At 43.9% G+C, this 25,082-nt stretch overlaps 1 protein-coding gene across 1 annotated transcript in view; it reads left to right on the forward strand.

The window, feature by feature from the left end:
- fwd (phosphatidylinositol 4-kinase beta fwd) overlaps positions 1-25,082 on the forward strand; it is a 151,119-nt gene that overhangs the window by 20,862 nt on the left and 105,175 nt on the right. The window contains exons 3-6 of the mRNA XM_050170317.3: positions 14,387-14,522; positions 14,813-14,930; positions 16,993-17,127; positions 22,465-22,550. Of these exons, the coding sequence (XP_050026274.1) occupies positions 14,387-14,522; positions 14,813-14,930; positions 16,993-17,127; positions 22,465-22,550 (475 nt within the window). The remainder of the gene's footprint in view (positions 1-14,386; positions 14,523-14,812; positions 14,931-16,992; positions 17,128-22,464; positions 22,551-25,082) is intronic.

Below are 25,082 nucleotides of genomic sequence, written 5' to 3' on the forward strand. Positions count from 1 at the left end.
TTCCAACAATGCCATAGAAGTGTTATTTGACCCACTGTGGTGTTGTAGTGGCTTTGGTGTTGTGCTGGTAAGCCCGAGGTCACGGGATCAAATCTTGGCTGCGGCAGCTGCATTTTGATGGGGACGAAATGCAAAAACACCCGTGTGCCATGCATTGTGTGCATGTTAAAGAACCCTAGCTGGTCAAAAGTAACCCGGAGTCCCCCACTACGGTGCAAGTCATAATCACATCACGGTTTTGGCACGTAAAACCCGAGAATTTAAGGTTTAAATGTTATTTGGCATACAAGATCATTTGTGTTCTTAAAGGGACCCTGAAACGATTTTGATGATATTGTGTAAACATACTGAGTCGTTAGAGTAGGTCCTTCTGATCACTGATTGATACATCCAAGTGCTCCGCATAAAACATAATTTATTATGAGGTTTTAAAAATGTACATCGCTGCCAATTGAAGCACATCACTCGGCTGAATTTTAAGCCACCCGTAATCATTTGACGTAAAAATTGCCCTAAAGACCTTAGTAGGGCGAGCTACCCAATTGGCTGTCCAGGGCGCGTCATTGATAACTTTTCGAACTTTATGGTGAGCAAATGTTGTTCGTAATAGTTGGCATGTTAGTGAATTTGTTTCTATAAAAAGAAACTAACAGAAGGAGAATGCACAAGAACAATTTCTCAGTACACTTGATCACGTCCGACACACAGCAACTGTCGTCTGCTTGTGTTACAACGTGCTCCATGTTGGCGAGAGCTCCGCACTCATTGTTGGTCTCAGGCTTTTCGCGAGCACCATGATTTGCCTCTGTTGTGCTCTGGGCTGCAAATGTAGCGACTGGCAATATGTCAAGCTGCGACGCCCCTGTCCTTCTGCAAGGCAGCAGACGAGCGGAGTGGCTGCAGCGCATCTGACTGCTGCTATCCGATCGGCGTCAGGATTTGCGCACTTGCGGCTGTTCCTTTACACCGGAGGATTACTACCACAATAGTGTTTCGCGAGTTCAGTATTCGGGTAAGCACAAGCGCAAATGTGAATGGTCTGCACGGTACAGCCACCCGGTGGCACAGAGCTCAACCAAATACCGTAGCAATAACAAAATGTATTCTTCTTTGCTGCTGGTGTAAATTATTCGCATGAGTGTAATCATTAACACATTGTTTTTGTAAATGTTTAAAATGTTTTACACTTGGTTAGAGCAATATTAGCTCTTTGACTGGTTGTTTGACTCTTTATGTGCCCTAGAGTATGACTGGTTGTTTGACTCTGACTCTTTATGTTTTAACCACGCCACTGGGGTTCCTTGCCACTTAGCAATTCTGAACAGGCATTTCTTTTTATTTTTTAATGAGCGTAGCATCCTGTGATACTGTGGTTTTGAACTATTTACCCGGAAGTAAATCAGCGGAATATGAGCATGTGTAAACTGCATTAGTGTTTCCATAAAGAGTTTCCAGCTTTCCTCAACAGGTCGGGAAACAAAGTTACGTATGAACGAGCTGTAGAAATTCTCTAAACCTATGTTGATGGCAGTGAAATCGGCCTTCTTATAATTAAATATGCGCTTAGGTGTCGTAGTGCGTTTGTAAGTTCAACGAGTAGATGATCACTAAAACCAGGCATCAAAGAAACTGATGCAACTGTTTCAGGGATAGATGTGAGAACGAGGTCAAGGACATTATTGCCATGGGTGGGTTTCTTAATCATTTGCACTAGAGAAAAGTCTAGTGCAAGTGCTATGAAATCGTTGGAGTGTTGGCAGGGGGACGTTAGGTTAGCCCAGTCAATTTCGGGGTAATTAAAATCACCAAATAAGAATATGTTAGCTTTTGAAAATATTGTAGTAATTTCGCAAAGATTTTCATACATATAAGACGTGAACGTTTCTGTGCTTCCTGGTGGTTGATAACATATTCCAAATACATTCTTAGAATGTGAAGATGGAACGCAGACCCAGGTTATTTCAAACGGGCTTGAAATTTCAGAAGGAAAGGCAGTAATGTTTTTTTTTTTTTTAAGGCTATCAATACCCCGCCGCCCCTTCTTCCGTCACTGTTCTTGCGATAGATGCTGTAGCCAACCAATGGTTGTAGGACTTTGTTATCAGCGATATCGGAGGGGAGCCATGTTTCTGTAAGTAGTAGAATATCACAATTGCTGGTTTTTAGATGCGAGCAAACTTCAACACGTTTTGGGAGTAAACTGCACATATTTGTGAAAGATATCGAAATCTGCGCTACAGCATTATGGACACTTTGATTGTGAGGTGGATGACAATCTGATGTTATTGCTGGCCTTTGAAACTGCTATCTAGATGATTGAATAATGCTGTCAGTGTCAGGGCAGTAAGTGAACACGGTATTCTCTATGCGCAGTTTATCGACGGCTACCTTAAGCGGCACATTTTTGGACTTCGCAAATTCTATTAACTTTCTTCTGGCTACTCGTGTTTGCAATGAAAAGTCCTTGCAAACAGCAAAATATTTATTTTTGAACTTATAACCTTTTTCAATTACTCTTTGTTTATCCTTGTAAAGGGTGAATTCAGTAATGATCGATCTACATCTACCCACTTGGTATTTGCCAAGACGATGCGCATGGTCGACTTGCGAAGGTTCAATTGTAATGCTGAGTTCCTTTGAACATACATCAATGACTTTGCCTTCTGACGCTGACCACGTTTCATTGGAATCGTCGGGGATGTCAAAAAAGAGATTGCATCGCCTTAGTCGATTTTCCGTATCATCGCACCTTGATTCAATAGTCTTAATTTGCTCAGATATAGAATTAATAGCTTCAGGCGAGTGGAGTAGCAATGCGCCTTGGTTTTTTTTCAGCAATGACGTGTCAACCTCAAGAACACGTATTCTTGAAGATAACTGTTGCAGCCCTGCGTTGACAGATACTTGCCAATACTTAAGCGCATGTAAATCACTGCCCATATGTGCCTGTCCACTTTCAATCCTTGTTACGCTTTCTAAAACAGTTGTTAAGATTTCTTCGGTAGAAGGTCCTGGATTTGTCTCAACATCGCCAGATAGAAGCAGAGCCATTATTTTAACACACATTGCTATACAGCTGCTACAATGCTTACACAAGTTAGGGAGCTCAGTGGGGCACAACACCACGAATAGGCAACGGTTGCTACTCCGAACGGAAAAACAATCAAGGCATCTAACCTGGAACATTAATAAGGGTGAGTGCGCCATTCCTGCATCAGTGCTGTGCCCCAGTGAAGTGCTTGCCGAGGAATCCTTTTGTAGACTGAGGCCGAGATTGATAGCGGAAGCAGTAGACATAGATCCAGGTTGCCCTCTCTCGCACCACCCGTTCAGAAACTTCGAACGTTCAAGAGGGCTGCCATCCTTTACACTGAAGAAACAAATCACTGTGCAGAAGGCCGCAAGTTCGATGTTTCTGAATGGGGGGTGTGAGAGTGGCGATTGAAGCGAAGCTAAATTTTCACCTGTGATGGCAAGTGAAGAACTTCCTACGGGCCGAAGTCTGGACGCTTTCCAGAGCTGTAGGCCAAGCTTGCGGAGTACGTCGCTGAAATGCAGGATCGGTTCCTGCCAGCGAAGTGCGACATGGTCATGAAACAAGCCCGGATCTTCGCCTTTTAAGGACCTGCTCCGCTGTGAGTACAACGAGTGGCTGGCTGCAGAAGACTGCGAACTTACGCCAACCGCACCTGTCAAAAGAGCCTCCCTGACAGCTGCGTGTGGTTGGGTGCATTTGGCTTGGGCTGCTGTTCCACAAGATGTTGTGGTGCGGTCGTTTGCCAAATGTGGAATTTCGCTGGACGACGACGCGCTATGGGACTGTAGCAGCGATGATGATGGCAGCGCTAGTGAGGACAGTGGCACAAGTGAAGAAGTGTAGTCCAGTGACCATGTCACCTACAAATAAATTTTCGTTATCGAATGCACCCTCGGGTATGCTCTTCTTTTTTTTCTTCTTTTTTTCTTGTCACACGCGATATGGGGGGTCGACTTACATTCGAGTCGACTTACAATCATGTAAATACGGTATGTTGTTCCACCCTCCGTCTGGCCCCACGACCTGGTAGGGCTCAACTGAGACATTTCTGTAAAGTGTAGCCAAGAGGACTATGACCAGTATGTGAAGAAGGGAATGTTCTGCATCTCAAAGTGTTCAAGCAGGGCTACTGACGTTCACGCTAAAAAGAGATCAGAAGGTGTAGTGAAGTTTTTCAAACATAAAGAGCTTATGCTGTTGCAGTCGGATAAGGAAGGTCGTTTTGTTGTGTTGCCAAATGGCCGGTTTAACGAAAAAGCGCTGGCTGCAGTGAATAGTAATTTCGTTCCTGTCAGTAAGAGTGCTGTTGAGGTCAAGTCAAGATTCGTAGGGTTCTGCAAAAATTTGGACTTGACCAATTTTTGCTAAAGGAATCAAAAACAGCAAAGAAAGCTGTTTGAGGGTTTTCTTTACTGCAAAAATGCACAAGCCCGATATTCCTTTCAGAACTGTTGTTAGCGAGCATGGGGCATGGCAGCGCTGTGTGAGCCTTTTTCTTTTGAAAAAGCATAAGAAGCTACATGTGGACGATCCTTTCCATGTGAAAAGTTATTTGCAGGTTGCACAACTTGTTAAGTGTAATGACGGCATTAAATATGGCTTTTCTGTTGACGTAGGAGATCTATTCTACTCTATTCCTCAGGATAAGCTTACGGTTTCCTTAAGGGTACCCTGATACATTGAGGTATTGAGTACACGGATGTGGTCGACTTCCAGAACTCAGCGGGCCTGTCAGTGGACAGCTTTTTAACATTACTCGAGCTTTATTTAAGTGCGACTTTTATTCTTTTCAACGAGCAGCCATATCTGCAACACTGGGGAGTGTGTATAGGTTCATGTGTCGCTCCTATATTGTGCGAAATTTTTTTGTCTTTTGTTGATAGGTCTTTGGAGCTTGTTTTTAATGGGAGGCAGGTTTTAAAGGTTTTTATGTATCTTAATGATTTTTTAGTGCTTTTAAACAATAAGGGTGACTTTACATCCCCTGCTTTCATTTTGAAAGCTTTTGACAACCAAATCCAAGGGCTCCTTTTTACGCATGAACCTCTGGACGCCACAGGCCTGCAGTTCTTAGGTTTAAGGCTGCTTGAATTTGGTCATGTCTGCTGGGCTTATCAACTGTGAGCCTTGAAGCAATTGCTGCCATATGATTCCGCACATTCTAAGGTGGTGAAGCAAGCAGTAGGTTGTCTTTGCTTGGAATCAGCTCTGCGAAAATCATGCATGCATCAAATTCAATGCTTATCAAACCAAGTTGGATGCCTTTTGGCTACTGGTTTCCCTTTGACGGTCGTCAATGCCATAGCAGAGTCTCTCCTGCAAAAAGTAAAGCTTGGAGCATGAAGGGCAAGGGCAGAGGTCTAACGACCGAAGGTGAGACTGGAGGTTATGGACAAGGTGTCGCACAACCTTAATTAGGTTGCTAACTGTCACGGTATTCCTCTTTTTTCTTTTTTTTCTGTGCCCAACAAGCTTTTAAAGCTGTGCCCTAGAGTTTGCTGTGAGAGCAGGTGGGTTTACCGCACTAGGCATGAGAAGCCCTTTAAGTGCTCCAGAGGGGTTGTATATGCAATTCCCTTGCAACCTTGTGGGCAGCTGTAGACTGGGCAAACCGAGCGTTGCGTGAATGACTGTTTAAGGGAACATGCGAAAAAAGTAAAGAAAAAGGAAGATAAGGGCACACATGTGGCGGCTCATGTTACCATGTAAGGGTGTGACGCTCGATTTTCTGAGGCTACCATTCTGGGTAAAAGCAGCAACACCTCTTCTAGACTTTCACTTGAGGCCTTCTTTATGAAGAAGAATAGATAGGCGTAAAGTGAGCCTTCTATCTCATTACGTGATGCTGAATTTGACTTCTTGTTCAGCTGCCTTTGATGTGCATGCGCCTGTTCTTTTTGCTTGGTATGCGCATGCGTAACAAGAGGATATATATGTACAGTTCCGTCCTTCCATTAAACAGCTGTGAGTAGCGCTTGTCTTTGTCCACCTCTCATGTCTCTGTGGTTTTTATATACTAGTTCACTTATGGAAAACCAACTAGCTGAACAATCAATTCTTCGATTTTACTGTATATCAGGAAGGGTTACGGCCATATAACCACAAAATGTTGTTTGAGTTGTTCACCTTGTACACGGGGCTTCTTAAATTTGCTTAATACTGCTTCTTTTTCGGGAAAGTTATATAGATAACAAGAAGTGGTAAATGTCCACTCTTTGTCTGATTGTATTGAACAATTGTTCTGATTATAGGTTGCACCATATTCATCAAATGACTGTGCAGTATTGCTTCACCGTGCTTATTTGCACATGATAAATGTTCTCATTATTTGTGCTGCAGTACAAGTGGCAGTATTTGTGCATGCACACAAGACATTGAAGCCAAAGAAAGCACAGGGAAAGTGAACTGTTTTTTTCTGATTGGACTCAAATGAGAGATAAGGCTTGCGAAATCCTTGCTGCCATGGTGAGCCAAACGTCTCTCTGTCCACATTCCTGGGTACTTATAGGCAGTTGCCATCAAAGGCTTATGGGCTGCGGGATGTGAGAAAAAGCTGACTAATTTTGCAGCCTGTACTAGTATATGCAAACAACATACCGTCATACAATTTTACTCATTATGGTCAGGAACTGCTTTGATATTCAGCATTTTCTAATATCCCATGCTCAATAAACTGTCGATGCCAACTGTACATCTGATCGCAAAAGCTTTGTGGGAAAAGACACTTCTGCAAGGTTTATTCGTGCAGGGCACTAAGCCGTCCAAACATGGCGAACTCACCGTTACAAGCCTAACAACCGCACTCTGCTGGTCATGAGGCCTCCTTACTTCGGCCTTTTCCATGCGCTGCATGAGTACGATTTCCAACATCCTCTGCGGCCGACAATGCCACTTTCACAGTTGCAGAGGACAAAGAAGTTGAACCGGCCTTGTGAGCTCACTGCTATCTGCTAGTCAGACCTTGTATGCCCTGACGTGCCCATCATTCTGCTTAAAGATTTCAACAACTTTAGCTAATTTCCAAAACATAGTGGGTACTTTGTCATCTCTAACAATGACAAGGTCATCACTCTTCTAACTGTTGTCGAGCTTCTGTGACCCTGTGGGCTTCTTAGTGTCAAAATGTATTCTTTATACGAGCACTACCAAAAATAATTTATTTGTTTACATCTCCAGGCGTGCAGTGTGTCTGTGCGACCTCCCATGTTCTTGCTAACTTGAGCTTGAGGAAGGGTAGTAAGACATCTACGCACCAAAAAGTGCGAAGGAGGGAATATTTTGCCTTCGGCAGCATCATCAGAAATGTATGTGAGCAGTCTAGAATTTATCGCTTCCTCTAGCTCTGTCAGTAAAGTGTCGAGCTGCAGATATGCATGCTTGTGTGATGGCTGACTTGTGCCTCAGAATCTGGTGGACCTTGAAGAGTCAAGCCAATTTTTGTATTGGTTGCAATTAACGCTTTGTTGCCATGATCCCGTTCGATCTCACTGGAATTGGGCATCATTTTCCATAGTTGGTCGGACCTGATCAGGAGACTCACTACGAGCTCGCAGGTGACGCTTAGCAAAACAACGATGTCTGCCAATGGTTTGCCCACTGCAACAATGGTTTGCTGAAACGTGTTCATTTTTGGGGCTTCTATCATCTCATTGCAGATAAACGGAACAACAACGACTTCCACTTGGACCAACGCATTGTCGCATTGGCTGCGAAGCGTGACACTGATGACCTTTGCAAATCGAGTGTGTTGGGATCAAGCTCGTCTGAATGTGCTGATGACCTAATCAATCTCCCTAATCAAAGGTAGCTTAAGCTTCTTGCAGATGTTTTCTCACTGAGGAGTTCCCCAACTGCCGTTGTTTAAAACAACACAGACGTAACAGCAATGGGTCGACGTTGTCAACCAGGCACGGAACATCTGGAGGAGAGTCTCCGTAGCGAGTTGAGGCTTTGTACCATTCACCGTGCATGGTGACATTTGGTATCTTCTTTGATGCTGCCTAAATTGAGCTCTTGGTAACATCAGCGTTGCACATCGTGGAAGCATGACAACGCTTGCATGCGGTACACTAGATCCTGCAGTGGCATTCGCACAAGGGGTCCCTTTGTCATGCACTTGAAGCATTGACCATTTTTCCTGAGCATACTGCATTTGTCTTTGAGGCTAACATCACTGGTGCATCGTTTGGTCCTATGGTCCTTGGCAGCACAAAAGAAGCTTTGCTAAAACTTTTGCCGCGTTGTGTAGCACGCTTGCAGCAGGAGTCGACGACATATTGAAGCTCTAATTGTGTTTAAGACGTGTTTCCTCAGCCTTGGTGTCTTAGTCCGAGTGCATTTCTCCCTACGTACGACTTCTACCTGAAGAACTTTTAGCAGGCACTCTAACACCTGTTCAGATGAGTGTTCACTGTTCTCTGTGCCTACAGATGCCATTGTGGACTCGATGCTCTTGCACTTGTAATAGTCTACAACCATTCCTGGAGGTATAACTTTTAGGAGAATTTCACATAGCGTTGAAGCGTATGTTGAAGTGCTCACCCCAGGGTTTGTAAGTCCTCTTTGGTTGATTTGAATCTTGTCAAACAACTTCTACAAGGCTGTAGAAGTTGAAGATGCCATCGACCCAAGCATTCCTAGGTTTTCCAAGAGTTCTTGCTTGATCAACTTGCACTTTCCGAAGGACTGTTTCAATATTACAAATGCATCACTGTAGCTTGATTCTGCCACTTGAATTTCGGCAACCACTTGAGCAGCCGCTCTGTCAAGCAGAGAAACCAGATAACAGAAGTTATGTGTCAGACCTCCTCAGGTTCTTGTGAACAGAATGCAGAAACATATCCCAGAATGACTGCCATTGAGTGATCGTTCTGTCGAAATGCCCAAGTTGTAACTTCGGTAACCTGGTGCCAAACTTGCGTTGTGTATGCGTCACGTCTGCCGAGGAAGCAACCGGTTGGTTCCTGGCAGATGCAGACAGTGGCTGATTTGTTGGAGGCGAGAAGGAAACTTTGAGCATGTCAGTATTGTGCTCAAGCAAGGCCAATGCGCTGATAGCAGCATCTTTATATTCCATGATGGAATCATAATCTGCTGTAGCTTGTCACCCGCCGTGGTTGCTTAGTGGCCATGGTATTAGGGTGCTAAGCACAAGATCGCGGGATAAACCGGCCACGGCCGCCGCATTTCAGTGGGAACGAAATGCGAAAACACCCATTTACTTAGATTTAGGTGCACATTAAGGAACCCCAGGTGGTCCAGATTTACGGAGTTCCCCATTACAGCGTGCCTCTTAATCAGATAGTGGTTTTGGCTCGTAAAACCCCAGAATTTTTAGCTTGCTCATCAATCATGAATGCTTCCAACTCGATGTTGAGCTCGGATAACTCTGACTTCGTCACTTTTAACTGGCTATGCAGGACATGAAGGGCAGAAAGGTCTAACTGTCTGGATTTAATGAGCTCGTTCACCTCATTAATGGTCCTGCTTTGCACTCAGCAAGAAGTGTACTTGTTCTTGATGTGCTCCATGGCAGTCTGGCTGCAGATGTCTCTCCCAGACGAAGCTGCAAGTTGAATAGGCGCTGGCTGGCTTCTTGGGTTTCAGTGCCAAAAATACAATGTGGGAAAAGAAACTTCTGCAGGGTTTATTGGCGCAGAGCAATTAGGTGTACAAATGTGGCAAACTCAACATTGGAAGCCTAACATCCACATTCTCCCAATCATGAGCCCATTTTACTTTGTCCTCTTTGATGCGTCATGCAAGTGAAATTTCCAACAAGCTTTTGGAGTGCATAATTCAAGGAAAACGTGAACCACTGTACATGAAGCTAAGGATGCAGTGTGATGGCTTGTTGCGCTGAGAAATACACATTTTTCGCTGCTGGAGAGGATGCATTACTATAAATTCGCAGCAGTAACCTGTGCAGTGCCCTTCCAGTCCCAATCTCTAGTGATTCGGCACAGCACATAGACGTCAAGTAGTGTGCATTGATGTGCTTTGTTGTTCTTTGGTGTTCATGTGCCATGCTTTGCACAATCGGTCAAATGAGCGACGAGCTGTGCTTATATATGTGGCAGTGTACTGCTCGGTTGCCGAGACTGTCATTGACACTTCCTTGAAGAAGTTGTGCACCTTATAAAGCTACATTTTAACATTTTCTTGGAGCGAGTACTCAGAATGTGTTAATACAAGTAGCATAACCAGGTGAGTAGCAGCAAGCATGAAAACCAACAGCAACAAGCATGACATGTCCATTTGCTTTTTCTGCACCACTGGGAACCATGTCAAAGTGTTGCACGAGAAGCAGACTTGCACTCAATGTTTGTTTCCTCATCTTAATGCACCATCAGATGTTGTATGACAAATTGAGCCGGCACTGCTATGGCTTGATAGCAGTGGCCACATCGGATGTTGATGCCGGGAAATTGCCAATGGACAATTTTTTAAGCTTTTCATTGGCTTTACTGGGAGTGCCTTATTCGAGCCTCAGCAACAGCAAAGCGCCGCACTTCATAAAGGACCCAGAAGCGAGCATCGCAGCATTGAATAACCACAATCTCACCCGCCGTGGTTGCTCAGTGGCTATGGTGTTGGGCTGCTGAGCACGAGGTCGCGGGATCGAATCCCGGCCGCGGCAGCCCCATTTCAATGGGGGCAGAATGCAAAAACACCTGTGTACTTAGATTTAGGTGCACAATTAAGAACCCCAGGGGGTCGAAATTTCCAGAGTCCTCCACTACGGCGTGCCTCATAATCAGAAAGTGGTTTTGGCACTTTAAATCCCATAATTTTTTTTTTAAACCACAATCTTGGGCACATGGTGATTGTACTTTACAAGACCACTCTGCCCTCCAGCGTGCTCCTTGAGTGAGTTTTCAGGTTCTCTGATGATCTCTTCAGAAGGAAATGAGGGTAGATAACCCACAAAGCTTTTCGAAAAGCTTGTTAGTGAAGGTCACGTGTCAGGGGCTGCAGCGGACACACCAAAAGAGCCAGGCCAGCTCGTTCTGTTTACTCTATCTGTGCAATGTTAACAATGGTGGAAGCGAAGTTATTTATTTATTTGCTTATTTATTTATTTATTTCACAATACTGCAGGCCAACGTGGCTCAAGCAGGAGTAATGTAAAAGTGATCAGTTACCTTTTAGTAACTGCTCAATTACTGTCATGGAGTAGCAATTGTTGCTAAGTAATTGTTTGATTGAAGTAATTATAATTATAATTAGGTACTTAGTTTCTGTGACACGATGAGATGATGGCACCATATGCACCACTGGTGCAGATGGTGCCTAAACCTTAGGCATTGTCATCCTCTAAAGGGTTTGATTTCCAAGAACTGCAAACATCATCCCTTATTTGTAAGCAAAAAAAATGATGTGCTCGGATATGTAAAGCCTGGCATGTCAGAACTATTAATGGCCCAAAATGTACTAAAGCCAGAGTGACTCAATTATTCCAACAGTAAATGTCACGATTAAAATCCTTCTATGGCAGGCTTTAGTCGCGATGTCTTTGTGCATCATGACACTTCTATCCACTTAGTACCAAACTGAAACAAGGCTGCAGAAAAAGATGGCATTAGTTTAGAGCCTCTCCAAGGCTTGCCAGTCTTGGAGTCTTGTGTTTTGAGAGTTCACGCCCTCATTTAAATGAGGGAAAAAAAAAAGTTGAAATCTTAGATCAGTGTTTATCAGTGCTCCTTTATTGCTGCCTATGGAATAAAAATTTAAGCATTTTGAGTTATGGTTGATGTGCATGCAAAGTGTAGTGTGTGTATAGCGTGTGTACATTAATTGGAGCATTATCCAAGTGCTAAGTTTTTCAGGTGTCTTAAAGGGCCCCTGAAACGGTTCGGACAAACACTGTAGACGCGGAGGATACAGCTAAAGTTAATCATTCGCACCACAATTTGTGTGAAGCGTCACATATAAGGAGAGCTATGAACAATTTCAAGTTATCTTTCTCTATAGTCCTGCATTTTCTCCTCAACTCGTTCACGGAGTGATCGGGGCTAAGCTCCACTTTCACTGGCTCTGCGTCATGGTGGCACATCGTGCCGTCTACTTCCGGTTCTCTAGGAGCGCGCACGCGAAGCCTCTCCAAACTCTCCGCCAGCTGCTTGGCAGTCGACCCCAAGCGAGAGCTATCGAAGCAGCTTGCATTGCGAGCATTCTGTCCCAGCTCTGAACGTGTCTGGCGTTCCAGTAACCACAGGCGAGCTGGGCATTTCAACAGTTGGGTGGAAGTATAAACTCAAGCTGATGAAGGAACTTTAGCGTAGACATACGTGAGTGGCCTGATCGGTCTGCACGGTCTAGCCACCTGGTAGCTCAGAGCTTAACCAGCCAAACAAAGAGTTCATATTGCTCTGACCAGTGTAAAACATTTTAAACATTTTTATAAACAGCGTGTTAACGATTACGCTCCTGCAAAATATTTACACCAGCAGCAAAGAAGAATACACTTCGTTACTGTGTTTGGTTGAGCTCTGTGCCATCAGGTGGCTGCACCGTGCAGACTTCACGTTTCTGCTTCTGCTCATCCTGTGGAAACGGCACAGTCAAACGGCCAGGCTCGGTCCCCTTCACTTGCGTTTACCCGAATACCAAACTCGCGAAACGCTACTGTGGCAGTAATGCTCCGGTGTAAAGTGACGGCCGCAAACGCACAAATCCTGGCTCCCATCGGATAGCGACAGTTCGATGCGCTGCAGCCACTCCGCTCGTCTGCTGCCTTGCAGAGGGACACGATGTCGCAGCTTGACAAATTGCCAGTCGCTACGTTTGCGGCCCATAACGCAACAAAAGCGAATCGTGCTCACGAGAAGACAGACCGACACTGACCGCGAAGCTGTCGTCAAAACGGAGCATGTTGTAACACAAGCAGACAACAGTTGCTGTGTGTCGGACGTGATCAAGTGTACTGAGAAATTTTTCTTGTGCATTCTCTTTCTGTTAGTTTCTTTCTATAGAAACAAATTCACTAACATGCCAACTATTACGAACAACATTTGCTCACCATAAAGTTGGAAAAATTATCGATGATGCCCTCTGGGTAGCCAATTGGATAGGTCGCCCTACTAGCGTCATTAGGGCAATTTACGTCAAATGGTGAGGGCCAGCTGAAAATTCAGCCGAGTGGTAGGCTGCGATTGGCAGCGATGTACATTTTTAAAGCCTTATAATAAATTGCGCACTTTACATGGAGTACTTAGATGTATCAATTAATGATAAGAAAGACTTACTCTAACAACTCAGTACGTTTGTACAAAATCGTCAAAATCTTTTCAAGGTCCCTTTAAGAGAACAAAAGGCAGCGCAGTGTTTAAGCATGTTCGAAGTGTAGTTCTATGTCACGGGTTATATTCGGGCAAAGGTAATAAAGTGTGTGGTTTAAATACAGGCACCTAAAATTGTTAATGCAACTGCTTCAAACAGAGCTGAGATTCTGCAAGGTCGCGTAAGCCTGTTGGGTTCTTCATTCTAAATATATTAAAACGTTGAAAAAAGCTACATTTTTGCTTTGCCAGTACAGAAGCAAGAAGACGTTATCGGGTTCTATATGATTGGCTTACTTTATTTTGATGCAAGCCCTCTTAATAATGTACCATCGTCATCTTTACGAACCTGCCTGTCTTCAGACAAGTGTTGTGCAGTGCCATTAGAAAGCAAAAGGAGAGAGCGGTGCCATTCCTTCTTCCGTTGTGTGCAACCTTGCACATTCCCTGCACACGAGTGGAATATAATGATGGGGTGATAATGCTACCTCTCATACTCGCCATTCAAAGCTACAATATAGAGTCCATCCATATATATTCAAATGAAATTGGTAGTGTGGGCCAAAGTAGCATTAAGATAACAAAGTGTTAGGGACTGGGTGCTAATGCAAGAAGAAATGGTGCCCTTCTTGTCTTTTGTTTTTGCAACTTGCATTGCAGCATGTGCCTGATGAGGCTATTTGCCACACGCTCACCTGTTCCTGCTCATAAAGATAAGGACAGTATGTATACATGGTTTGGGGATGCAGGAAATCATTTGTGTATTACACTTGGTTTGCAAGTTCCTTTATCCTGCTAATTCAAAAGTAGCCTTTTCCACTTCGTTGCAGTCTGGATCATTTTAGTGAGAGGAGGGTGTATTTAAAATAAAAATAATCTTGGTTGCAATGTATAAATAGCTTTTGCTATGTTGCATAAAAATTTTATGAGTTAGGACATTTTTGTTACTGTTGTTGCATTAAAACATTGCCAGCTAGTTTTGAACACCCGACGCACTTTTCTGTTGTGTAAGTGCACACCTCTTGGATACGGAAAGAAAGCCATGTGGCACAACTGGCACATTATGCAGGACCCGACGCCTTCTGCTGAACGGCTGGTGCCAAAAGACTTGCTGCTACGGTTGTTTGAGTCTACGCTGTTTGACATGCCTCTCGCCATAGACTACCTGTTTCGTTCAAAAGAGCCTGGGGTGCTTGCATACCTAGGTGAGTGGTCCTTCTGTATGGATGCACTTGTGCTTCCTGTGGCATCATATTTCACTACAGTTCGACATAGGCTTATTCTGACTGCCTTAATCCTTTACACACAAATTAAGCTTTATTGCTGCTTCAGTATTGTTCTTTTTCACTATCAGATTTCTTAAAATGCACTATGCTGATGCTCACCTGATGCCTACCCTCATATGTTCTTATTTTTGTGCTTACCTGTTCTTTGCTACTACTGTAATGCCATGTTGTTGTGCAGATGCCTTAGGCATTCCTTTTTTCACTCACAGGTAACAGAATGTTCAGCTTCAGTGATGCTGATGTGGACTTCTACTTGCCTCAGATTGTCAGCATGTATGTGCACCACAGTGACATAGCAGACTCCCTGCGGCCCTACTTAGTCCAAAGGTAAAGGGGTGTTGATACTTGAAGTGTCTGTGGCAGAGTGGCTGTACTCAAACAGTGACTGAAAGGAAAACTGCGTAGAATCAGTCTTTCAGGGTTCGGTGGATTGTGTAAGTATATTTATGTGACATCAAGAAGGGTTAAAATGTACTTTACCACTTGCAATTGACACACTGTATATATCCAGAAAGCCACGTTCATTCTCTTCAGCCGGAAATCCTTACGGGATTTCCTGGTTCCTGCAAGTGCGGTACTGTTGACCTTGGTAGTGTGGTCATTGCTCTGAACTGCATGCAGTTTCCAGTAGGTGACAGCAGCTGAAAATTGTCTCATGGCATTGTCAGTGTCTGCAGCGCTGCTCCACCTCTGTTCTCAGCAGCACCTGGATTCACACCTAGCCCCGCTGTGGGTGACAACAGTGAAGATCATGATTGCCCGCATTCCTGCTATGCAGCGTATGGGCCTTGCCGTTAAGCCACTCATACATACTACATATGAGGACAGCTTTGCCTTGGTACACACATATGTTACATGAGACTAAAGATACTGTTTTGTTTGATATCCACTGGGCCAACTTTAGAAAGGTCTGTCGCTCTTAAATGTTAAAATCTGCTGACTGTTGAGAGCAGATTGCTAACTTACGCCATTAATTTAATTATAGAAATTACCAAAAAGCTAGTTCTTTTTTTGGGGGGGAGGGGGGGGAATGAAGCATCAGGTGCACGTTTATGCAATCCAGCAGCATAACTTAATTTTATAAACTGCATCTATTGAGGCACCTAGAGCGAACAGAAATGATACATTATACACCACTCTTAAATCTACCACTAATTTTTATGTAGCATATTTGCAGCAATTGCATAAATAATGTAGCAATTTTGTGTATGGTGTAAGCTTAAGTGCATCATATTTGTCCACTTAGCATATACACTTTGCAGACTTATAGCATCTGTTTTTTGTGAAGGCCTATGTGCTAGTAAGCTTAGTGCTTCAATTCTTCAAATAAATTTTACTTCAGTCATTGTAGGAAAGTTGAGGCCCTAAATCAAAATTCTGTTTCCAACAGTCAGTGAAGTTTATATTTCTCTGTTAAAGGGACACTAAAGGCAGATATTAAATCAAGCTAAAGTGATAGATTAGTGCTTGAGAATCTCCAAGGCATCAATATTATTGTGAACAAGGCCTTCGTAATCGAGAATTGAGGTAAAGGCAGGACATGGTTAGAGACTCCGCCGGGACACTCAAGTACTTGCCCAATGATGAAAGCACTCTTCAGTTAAATTCTGTCACTGATACTCAACCATTCGTTGCAAAAAACATCCTTGTGTTGTACTATAAAGTGAAATAAAATGCTACTTGTCCAGTTAATCTCATTTTTTAGAAAAAAAGAACTCATTGAAATTACCCTTGACAATAACGCGCGCAGTTGAAAAGTTTCATTTTTGCTTGAATCCGCGCCACCCACACTTTCACTTTTCACTAGTTTCGTTATTGCGCAGTGCTGTGCTGGTTTTGCTAGCTTGTGAAACTTGCACAAAGTGCAAGTAGCAGAGAATTAAACTTCCATGTGATGTCGCGCGATGCCCAAACAGTCTATGCCACTTGACCAAAAAGCAGCTGCAGCGGCGAATCCACCACACTGTTTTGGCTCGATATCGCCATCTGTCAGGTGGAGTTTTACTCACCGAGGCAGCAAAGGGTGGTGATGGCGTATGCAACGTCAACACTCCCCCAGTTAGGTGGCAGGAGATTTGAATTTCGAAAAAGGCATTCGGACCCTTCAAATGAAATTTTCTCGTAAACTAAGTATTTTCTTGGCATGAAACAAGCGTTGCGAGGTTTCTGGAATGGTATTTAAATAGTGTTCGTCGATTTAGTATTTGCCTTTAGCATCCCTTTAAATGCAACAAATTTTATTCAGATGGGCCCGGCGGTAGCTTGAGAGCAGCAAATCAAAGTTGGCCTCCAAGTTACTGCTTCATCGTAGAAGCTATGGCTCACAAAATGCATACCTTGTTCTGGCTTCTGTAACTGTGTCCCGTGAAGCAAAGTCCATTGTGTGCAGGTGCAGCAAGGACACAGACTTTTCGCTGCAGCTGGTCTGGCTTCTGTCGGCCTTCTGCTCAGACCCCAATGCACCTCCTCGGAAACGCTCGCAGGGGCACCAGCTCAAGCAGCTCATACTTTCTGAAGATTTCCGGTGAGGCCACACTGCTTGCGTCTGACTTGCCTACCTCTCAGGCAAGCTTCTCCACACAGTGACATACAATGGCAGCCATGACATTGGGTGGGAGCCTGCCTCCAGATTAGTAACTGTCTTGGTGAATGTAACTTCTCTTGTACAGTCGACTTCCTTTAATTAGACCCTGACGGGACCAATGAAACTTATCAAATTATTCGGTAGGTTGAATTAAACAAGACTCAGAAAAACACGTCAAAATATATTACTGATTCATTTGGCAGTACATGTACAAATGCACTCCCAGTACACCCACAAATCAAATGCGCTCCCAGTTTGTATTTGTCCAAAGTAAAAACTAATGTTGAAATGAGATTAAGCTTCTTAACAAAGTAGAAATCCTACACGCAACTGATTTTTACCACACAAAAAAATTGGCGGGGGCCTAGTACGTGTTGCGCAATAGCAGCCAGTTTTCTAAATTTAGCTTCGCCGCAATACACTCGTGTTATGCGGTAAAGCAGACGAACTTAGCCGCGGCGACTTTGTTTTCGTATTCGATTGCACCTGGCAATTTTTGGCCCAATTTTCTTGGAAACAGAGGTGCATGTTACAATAAGGCAAATATCGTAATCAGACGTTGTGAGGTACAGTTATTGCTTGAAAGTCTTCCTAGGGTGTGCCTAAAATAGGCGTTTTTGAGAGGAGGTGACGCGTGTTAAACGCATTAACTATCCCCTAAGCTACACTGAGACACCTATGCTGCTCTGAGACAGACGTTGCCACCAAAGGAGTCACTTTTCGGGTCGGGCATATGCGTGCTGCTTTATCAAATCCAAATTATCAGGCAAATGCCAATTTCAGGATCGCAATAACGAACGCTTGGGCCTTTCGAAATGCATGGGTCAGAGTTGGCCCATGCATCGGGCCAACTAGAAAGAAATGCGTGGATGTCAGCCGGGACCTTCGGTCGAGGTTGAAATGACTGAAAAATTGAATTAACCGTAGTCGAATTACCTGAAGTCTACTGTGTATACTGAGGAAGTTTAGCCTCGGAAGAGATAAAGTGCAGGTTGTAAAAAAGAAAGGTCAAACTTTACATTTGAAACATTGTGCACTATGTTAATTTTAAAGGGCTGTAATGTGCTGTACTGCACTTTTTTAAAACCATACCAGCCATGTCTTCAAAACTGCATGATTGAACTGTAGGCATTACATTGTATACATGTATCAGTAAAATAGACAAAACTGCCTGTCAGGTTTTCTTACTTAGCAAAACAACATATTAGTATGTGCCACAGCTTCTGTTGAAAATGCTTAGGTTACACCTCTGAATATCTCGAAAGAAAGCTAATCACTTTTGAAATGTGTTTTATACAGCTTAAGGCACTCCTCATTAGTCTTATGCTGGTCAATTGATCGCTACACAGTAAAGTGTATGCAAAAAAATTGTGGGGAAATGGGCTCTAAGGTAGTGGCTGGCCAGTGTGTGGTAGCTGGCCAGTGTATGGTCAATTCAAGGATCTTTTTTTAGGGATTTGTGAACACCGAATAGTAGATTTCAAATCAAATATCTAGTCAAATCAAGAAAAAGAAAAGCTGAATATCAAATCAAACATTGAATATCAGAAAATGTTTCACAAAAATTAATGCTTACAAATATTGGACAAGAAAGTACAGTGCTGCACATGCCTGTGAGTCTCCTAGCATTGTGTAACAAGAATATGCGCATGCTGTCTGTGACATGGGTAAATAGAAGTCAAGACGTACAGTACTGTCTTACTCTTATTCAAGGGTATGCCAGCACTTATTACAGCTCAGTTCTAGTACACGCAAATGTCGCTAATTCAAACACACTTAATTCAAACTTCCGGTTTATTCGGACCGACGCTGTGGTCCCATCAAAATTGTATGTATTCCAGTGGGCGAAAACGCCTGGTAAATAGAATACGCAAGCATTTGCAATGGTTAATTTCAACATACCGCACTTCAACAACATTCTCAGCAGCGTGCGAAATCACGTGGCGGCGCCTCCGATCAGCATTGCTCTTACCCCGCCAAAGAGGAAAAGCTTAGGAGACCCCCCTCAACGCCACACTCAATAAAAAAACAAAAGAAATGTAGCAGAAATTTCACCCTCTCTCAAATGGAAAGATTGCCGCTTCTGTGTCACGCCGTAATGCCCCAGTCGCACTAGTGGCAAAATGCGCGCCGCGGGAGGGATCGGTCCTGGGCCGAATTTTCACCGCTTGCTGCGGCAGCAAGCAAGCCGCGAGTGGAGGAGACCAGTAAGAGTGGCCACAACAGTGTCATACATGCGAAGAACTGGTGTCAGGCGGACCCGCCCAACCACACTATTCATACTCGCGTCTGGTTCAACCAGGCCGCTTGTTTTGCACTATCGTTTGCTTACATCAGCTCTCGCTCGTGCATTTTGGTTGGCTTGATTTGCTCTGGTTCATGCTTATTTTTATTTACAACGGCAAGTCTAAACCGAGACTTCCTGATGAAAAGGTTGTTGGGGACAGCGCACCATATCCGATTCTGTACGACAAGACAGACCCTGAATACAAGGACGCAGAGGCGACACTCAGTACCTCATTCTCCATGTCTTTTGAACACGACGACGCCACAACAGAAGGGAGCACACAATCATGATTATGATCAGTGGAAATAACTTCGTCATCTTAATAAGGCATTACTCGTGTTAAGAATGCAGGACGAAGAACGTAAGCACAGTGCCGATCTGTCAGCATACAAAGGGAAAAGCATGCAGACACGCAGAGGGAAGCAGTGGCGGAGGCCCAGTACTGCCTTGGCAACTCCGCTTCTTCGGTGGCATTCTTAGGTGGCAGAAGTGATTAGCACCATCCATCGAGCTGGCAGGAAAGCAAATCCGCTTCCCTCTCGCCCTTCCTCGCAACTATGCTCTCCTCGCCCTCCCTCTCAACTCCCTACTAACTCCCTCACCGGTCTCCGTGCCGGCGCCGCCAGTGCCACCGGGCCACCGGCGAGTTGCTCTTTGAAGTTTCGTTTTCTGCCGTTATCGGGGGGGAAGCAAGCCTTGGCCAGCATGGGCAGTTTCATGGTCCTCACTGGCTGTGTGCTTGCACGCCGCGATATTTCACGACTCTCACTGTTCGTGCATCGTGCTATGGTGTACGGATACTTCAAGAACAAGTCCTTCTTTTAATTCGAGCAAATTTCCAAGCCCTTTCGAGTTCGAATTATCGAGATTCGACTGTATATGAACGTCTGGAAGAATTTTTTTTTTATCGATAGAATTTTTGTTGAACAGAATCAAGTGCCTTTTTTCCCTTGGAAACTAATGAATTAGTGACGCCCTGTTGTACGGAATACCGATGAGGTTCTCAGTTTAATAGGGGACCTGTGTTTTGCAGCAATTTTTTATTTGTTGCATAGAAAGCCTTGCTTTCCAGCTTTTTTTTTTTCTCCAAAATGCGGAAGGGCTATCCCAACTTTACGGCAGGTGGGTTATCCTAAGGCCAGTCTGCACGGCAGAGAAAAGGACCGTGCATTACTTGACTCACGTTGCCGGAGCCAACAGTAAAGGGCAGGCACTGTCCGCTCTGTTTTATTGTCAGGTTCGACGCCATTTCCCACTTGTCAAAGATTCGACAATCTTCAGGGTCACGGCAAATTCGTGCGACACCCCCAACCCCTCCCCCCCACTTTCTCTTCCCTTCCTCCGTTCATGTGTCGTCCACACAAATGCATACAACTGGATTATGAAATTTTCGCACCCGCTGTGTAAATCCAAAGCTTATCGAGACGGATTGCTGGAAGCTACAAGACACCGATGTGCGGCCACCATACAGTGTCGCAGAGAGGGCGGCAGTGAACAACTTTGTTGCCGTGCTGTGCACTTACTTTCGTTGGGGAAGCTGTTGGTCGGCTTTCCAAGTATCGTGCAGCTGCTGTGAATAGATATGTGTCAATTCGGCACCAAACCATAACTATAGCCACCGACGCCCATTGAAGCAGTGCCATTAGGATAATGGCCTAGGCACAGTTGCCATGACGAAAATTCACCGCTGGCCGATGAGGTAACGGGTCACAAGCCATCGCAGACTGCTTGCTGCTAATATTTTTAAGGGGTGGCTCATCATGGGATCGATCCCGAGGTTTCACATGCGGGTTAGATTGACGGCTGTTGAAGTGGCGTGAAGTTTGTCGCTGCTTATTCAACACGATTGGTGCCTAACCTACCCAATCTTTGCACTTTATAAATTACACGCTGGTTATGTTTCCATTCCTTCTGTCCGTGTTGCATTCTCATTTCGATCAGTCCTGTTGACCCCGACAAACCTTGTGCAGGCCAATGCAGTGCTGTTCTGCAAATTGCGGCGTTTGGGTGCTGTGTGTCTGACCCCCGCACTGGGCCGACGTCGAGGAACACTCGTAGTTACAAAGTCCGCTACCATGTCAGCCGGGGTGGCGCGTCCATGGTTGTGCACAGCTGTCTTTTTGTGGTGAAAACGAAGTGAAATGCTTGCTTTAGGCAGCATCGAGAACTAAGGGCTCTAGGGTGCATGCGACACTGGGCGGCTCTCTGCACTGGATATATCAAATATTCGAGAAATCGAATACTAGTAGATATTCGATTCGGTGATGTTTGATATTCACACCCCCTCGCCTTTCTTTTTTCCTGTATCGGGTAAGTTTTTAAAATCCATTAAGGTTTGGGCTTGTTGGTGAAGCGCATCTAAAGCTGATTAGTGCAAACACCCACTGCTTTGTGCGTCTGTCTCAGGTGTTTGCGCTGTTCAGTTTCTGAAATGGTCCATTGCTTCCCGGACTTGCAGCTTAGGAAACAGGCAATTTTGTTCCTCTACCTGAAAAGATTTCAGAGCCGAGACTCTATGGCCACATTTGTTGGCACGATTATGCTAATTTCAAGATTTTTGACTGTGTTCTTTGGATGCCTGCTTTCATTATGCTGACACAGCAAGGGTATTGTAAGTAAATAGTCTGCTGGTAGAATTAACTTGTTCTTGAAGTGAATGGGAATTTTCAAGGGAAAGCTGTCACTGTGTGAAAGACATAGGAAAATGGAAATTGTTGAGAAAGGCCTTCAACCGAGAGGACATAATTGATGAATGAAAGGGAAAAACTGTAGTTCATCCAAAAGTAGCATTCTGAAGAACCTGCGTGGGGTTATTTTGTTGTCTGGCTCTTGGGTGAATGACAATTTTTCCCTTTGATACTTGCTGTATAGGTATTGTTTTGAGCCCCTTGTAGATCATACTCTGCATCAGCATATTACGAGTGCTTGTTTTGTGTAAAATGCATTTGGGTTGTGAACCTCTGGAATAGTCTTTTACTTTTTCATTCAAGGCCACGTGTTACCGTCCAGCAAACGTCTTCGCTCTTGGTGGTGTCTTCAAAAAAGACCCATCAGCGTTCCCTGTCAGATGCCACTGGTGAGCCCCTTGACCTTTATTACAGCTTTTAATATATGTAATAGAAATGAACTTAGTGCTGGGACTTGCTTTGTGTTCAAAACTTATTTTTCATTCTTTAACTGACAGTAGTGACAACCGCTACTGCCATGCATGAGACAACGCATTGGGGGATTTTGGAGAATACATTTAAGTGAGTAAAGATGGGAACTGAGTGAGTTGGTGATGAAAACAGCATTCAGTGCAGTTCAGAATGAACGTTTGTTCAAGACAGAGCGGCCGAAAATTTAATATATTTTTGCCACTACACATAATTTGTTGATATCGGTAATATGATCTGTGTTTAGTCACTAATGGATAGATTAATGAAAAATTTAGAGGGCATCTTGTAATCACAATGTTTAAACCAGCCAGCATGCTAAGCTTACCCATATGCTAGAAATCACCTAACCACTTTATTGTGATCAAAACTGTTATACACAAAAATATTGAATAAAGGGAAAATCAGACATCCACCCGTTCGTAGCAATTGCTACAAAGGTGCTTGTACCTACAAAGGTACAAAGGTGCAATTGCTACAATTCGTCCCGGACCAGGACGAATTTTTCTTCAACTATGAGGCTTTTCTTTCGAGGAACCCGTATGGGTTTCCTTTGTAGCAATTGCTACGAACGGATGGATGTCTGATTTTCCCTTTATTCATTACTTTTCTCCACCTTGCGGGTTTCCGCAGAACTACTACGTCACACAAAAATATTTTACCTGTGTGCATACATGAAAGCAAAATTTGTGGTAGTTAATTGTACTGTATGAAAGGCTAAACAAAAGTTGAGATGCTTGTTGACTTGCATTGTTTTCCAAACACTGAAGGAGTGTGGCAATACAGTCAACGATCAATTTTTTGGACATACCCGGTAATTCGGATGCCACGCACGGCACCTCCACGTACCCCATAGAGCCAATGTATAAGAATGTCTGAAATTTCGATTATGAAATCCTTTGCTATCCGATTTTCCGGTCTTCTGTCTGTGACCGCAGGTCTGAATTGGCATTAATCGAAACCACCACCACTGCTATTTTGATTATCTCCCAGGCTTGATACAGCGCTCGCATGCCAATCCGCTGGCAGCCGTAACCACTGCAGCAATGCTAGGTCTAGTTGCTTCAAAGTTCGTTGCCAAGATTCCTGCTGTTCGGTGCCATGTATTTCATTGAAAATATTTGCCACCTTCAGCAATGATACCAACTTCGCCTTTGTCATTCTTATTCATGGTTTCAAAGTGTGGAAAGCGCGTAATGTGTGAAGTTGCACAATTCAAGTTTCCGAAAGTCAACTTCACCACAATACAGTGTTATGCGGTCAAGCATATTCACTGTACCGTGGTGATGCATATTAAAAGTGGAATGAGGCCAGTGTCACGCGAAATAGTCTGTATTCCTTAGTTTACGCACACATGCACTGGTGTAAGATGTGTGCCTAGTGAAAGTTTCATTGCCACAAAGTCCTGTCCCGTGTCTGCTGCGTCTGCTTTAAAAGAAACAGCGCAGCCCACCAACATTATTGTAAAATTTAGATCTCTGTGTTTCCTCGCCAGCCTGTTTGTGAAATTATGCAAAGAAGTTTGCTCAATGTCGAACCAAACCAGTGCATAGCATAAAGCCAGGCTTTGACCCTGGCTACTGTCAGATAGAGCCACAGCTTTTTTCAAACAAACTGTACCAGTCATGTAGAATTTTTTTAGCCTTCTTTGCACAACACACACTAAGGCCAGCAAATGTCTGGAAGTTGAGTATTGTTGGCTGTTAAGAGGGCTTCTCCATAATGTGTGTGTGTGTTAGTGTGCCTGGCATGGCGAAAGTGCACAGATGTGTAGTAGTACAGGTGATTCCTGTCAACCCTCTGGTTTTGCATATTTTTCTTATGAACAGATTGAATTGCCCCATTTAGATAATTAGATTCAGTGCCATTCTACTCTGTGAAGGTGGAGACTAGTGAAGCTGTTTAGCACATGACGTAGAGGTGACCCACAATATTGAACAAAGGTACAAACATATTTATTGCCCTAATCTGTGGTCATTGTGGAAATATAGGTATGCACACACATTCATGTATCACGTCTGTGATTAAATGTGTCTGTCACATAAGACAATGATTGACTCATACCACCATAAACACGGCCTCCCCATTACGACAACAGAAGAGAAGTGAAATTCTACGATGGAAGGATGAGCGACAATTGAGCCAGCTGTGGAAGATCACGCTCGAGCCATTCTGATGATGGTACCGTATTTACCCGCATAATGATCGCACATTTTTGTCAGAAAAATTGACGTAAATTCAGAGGTGTGATCATTACACGGGTTAAATTTCCCATGAAAAGAAAAAAATTTCAACCTGCGTTTGCTGCGGGACACCAAAACAAAAATGGCGGCCGACGGAGCAAGCCGAACGCGCCAAACGCGTTTTTTTTTTCTTCTCGTGAGTACATTACGTGCATTCAAACAGTTTCTTACGTATCAGTAATGAATAATATTGTTAATATCGGCAAGTAT

Source organism: Dermacentor andersoni, chromosome 6, assembly GCF_023375885.2.
Source record: "Dermacentor andersoni chromosome 6, qqDerAnde1_hic_scaffold, whole genome shotgun sequence".
NCBI classification, from domain to species: domain Eukaryota; kingdom Metazoa; phylum Arthropoda; class Arachnida; order Ixodida; family Ixodidae; genus Dermacentor; species Dermacentor andersoni.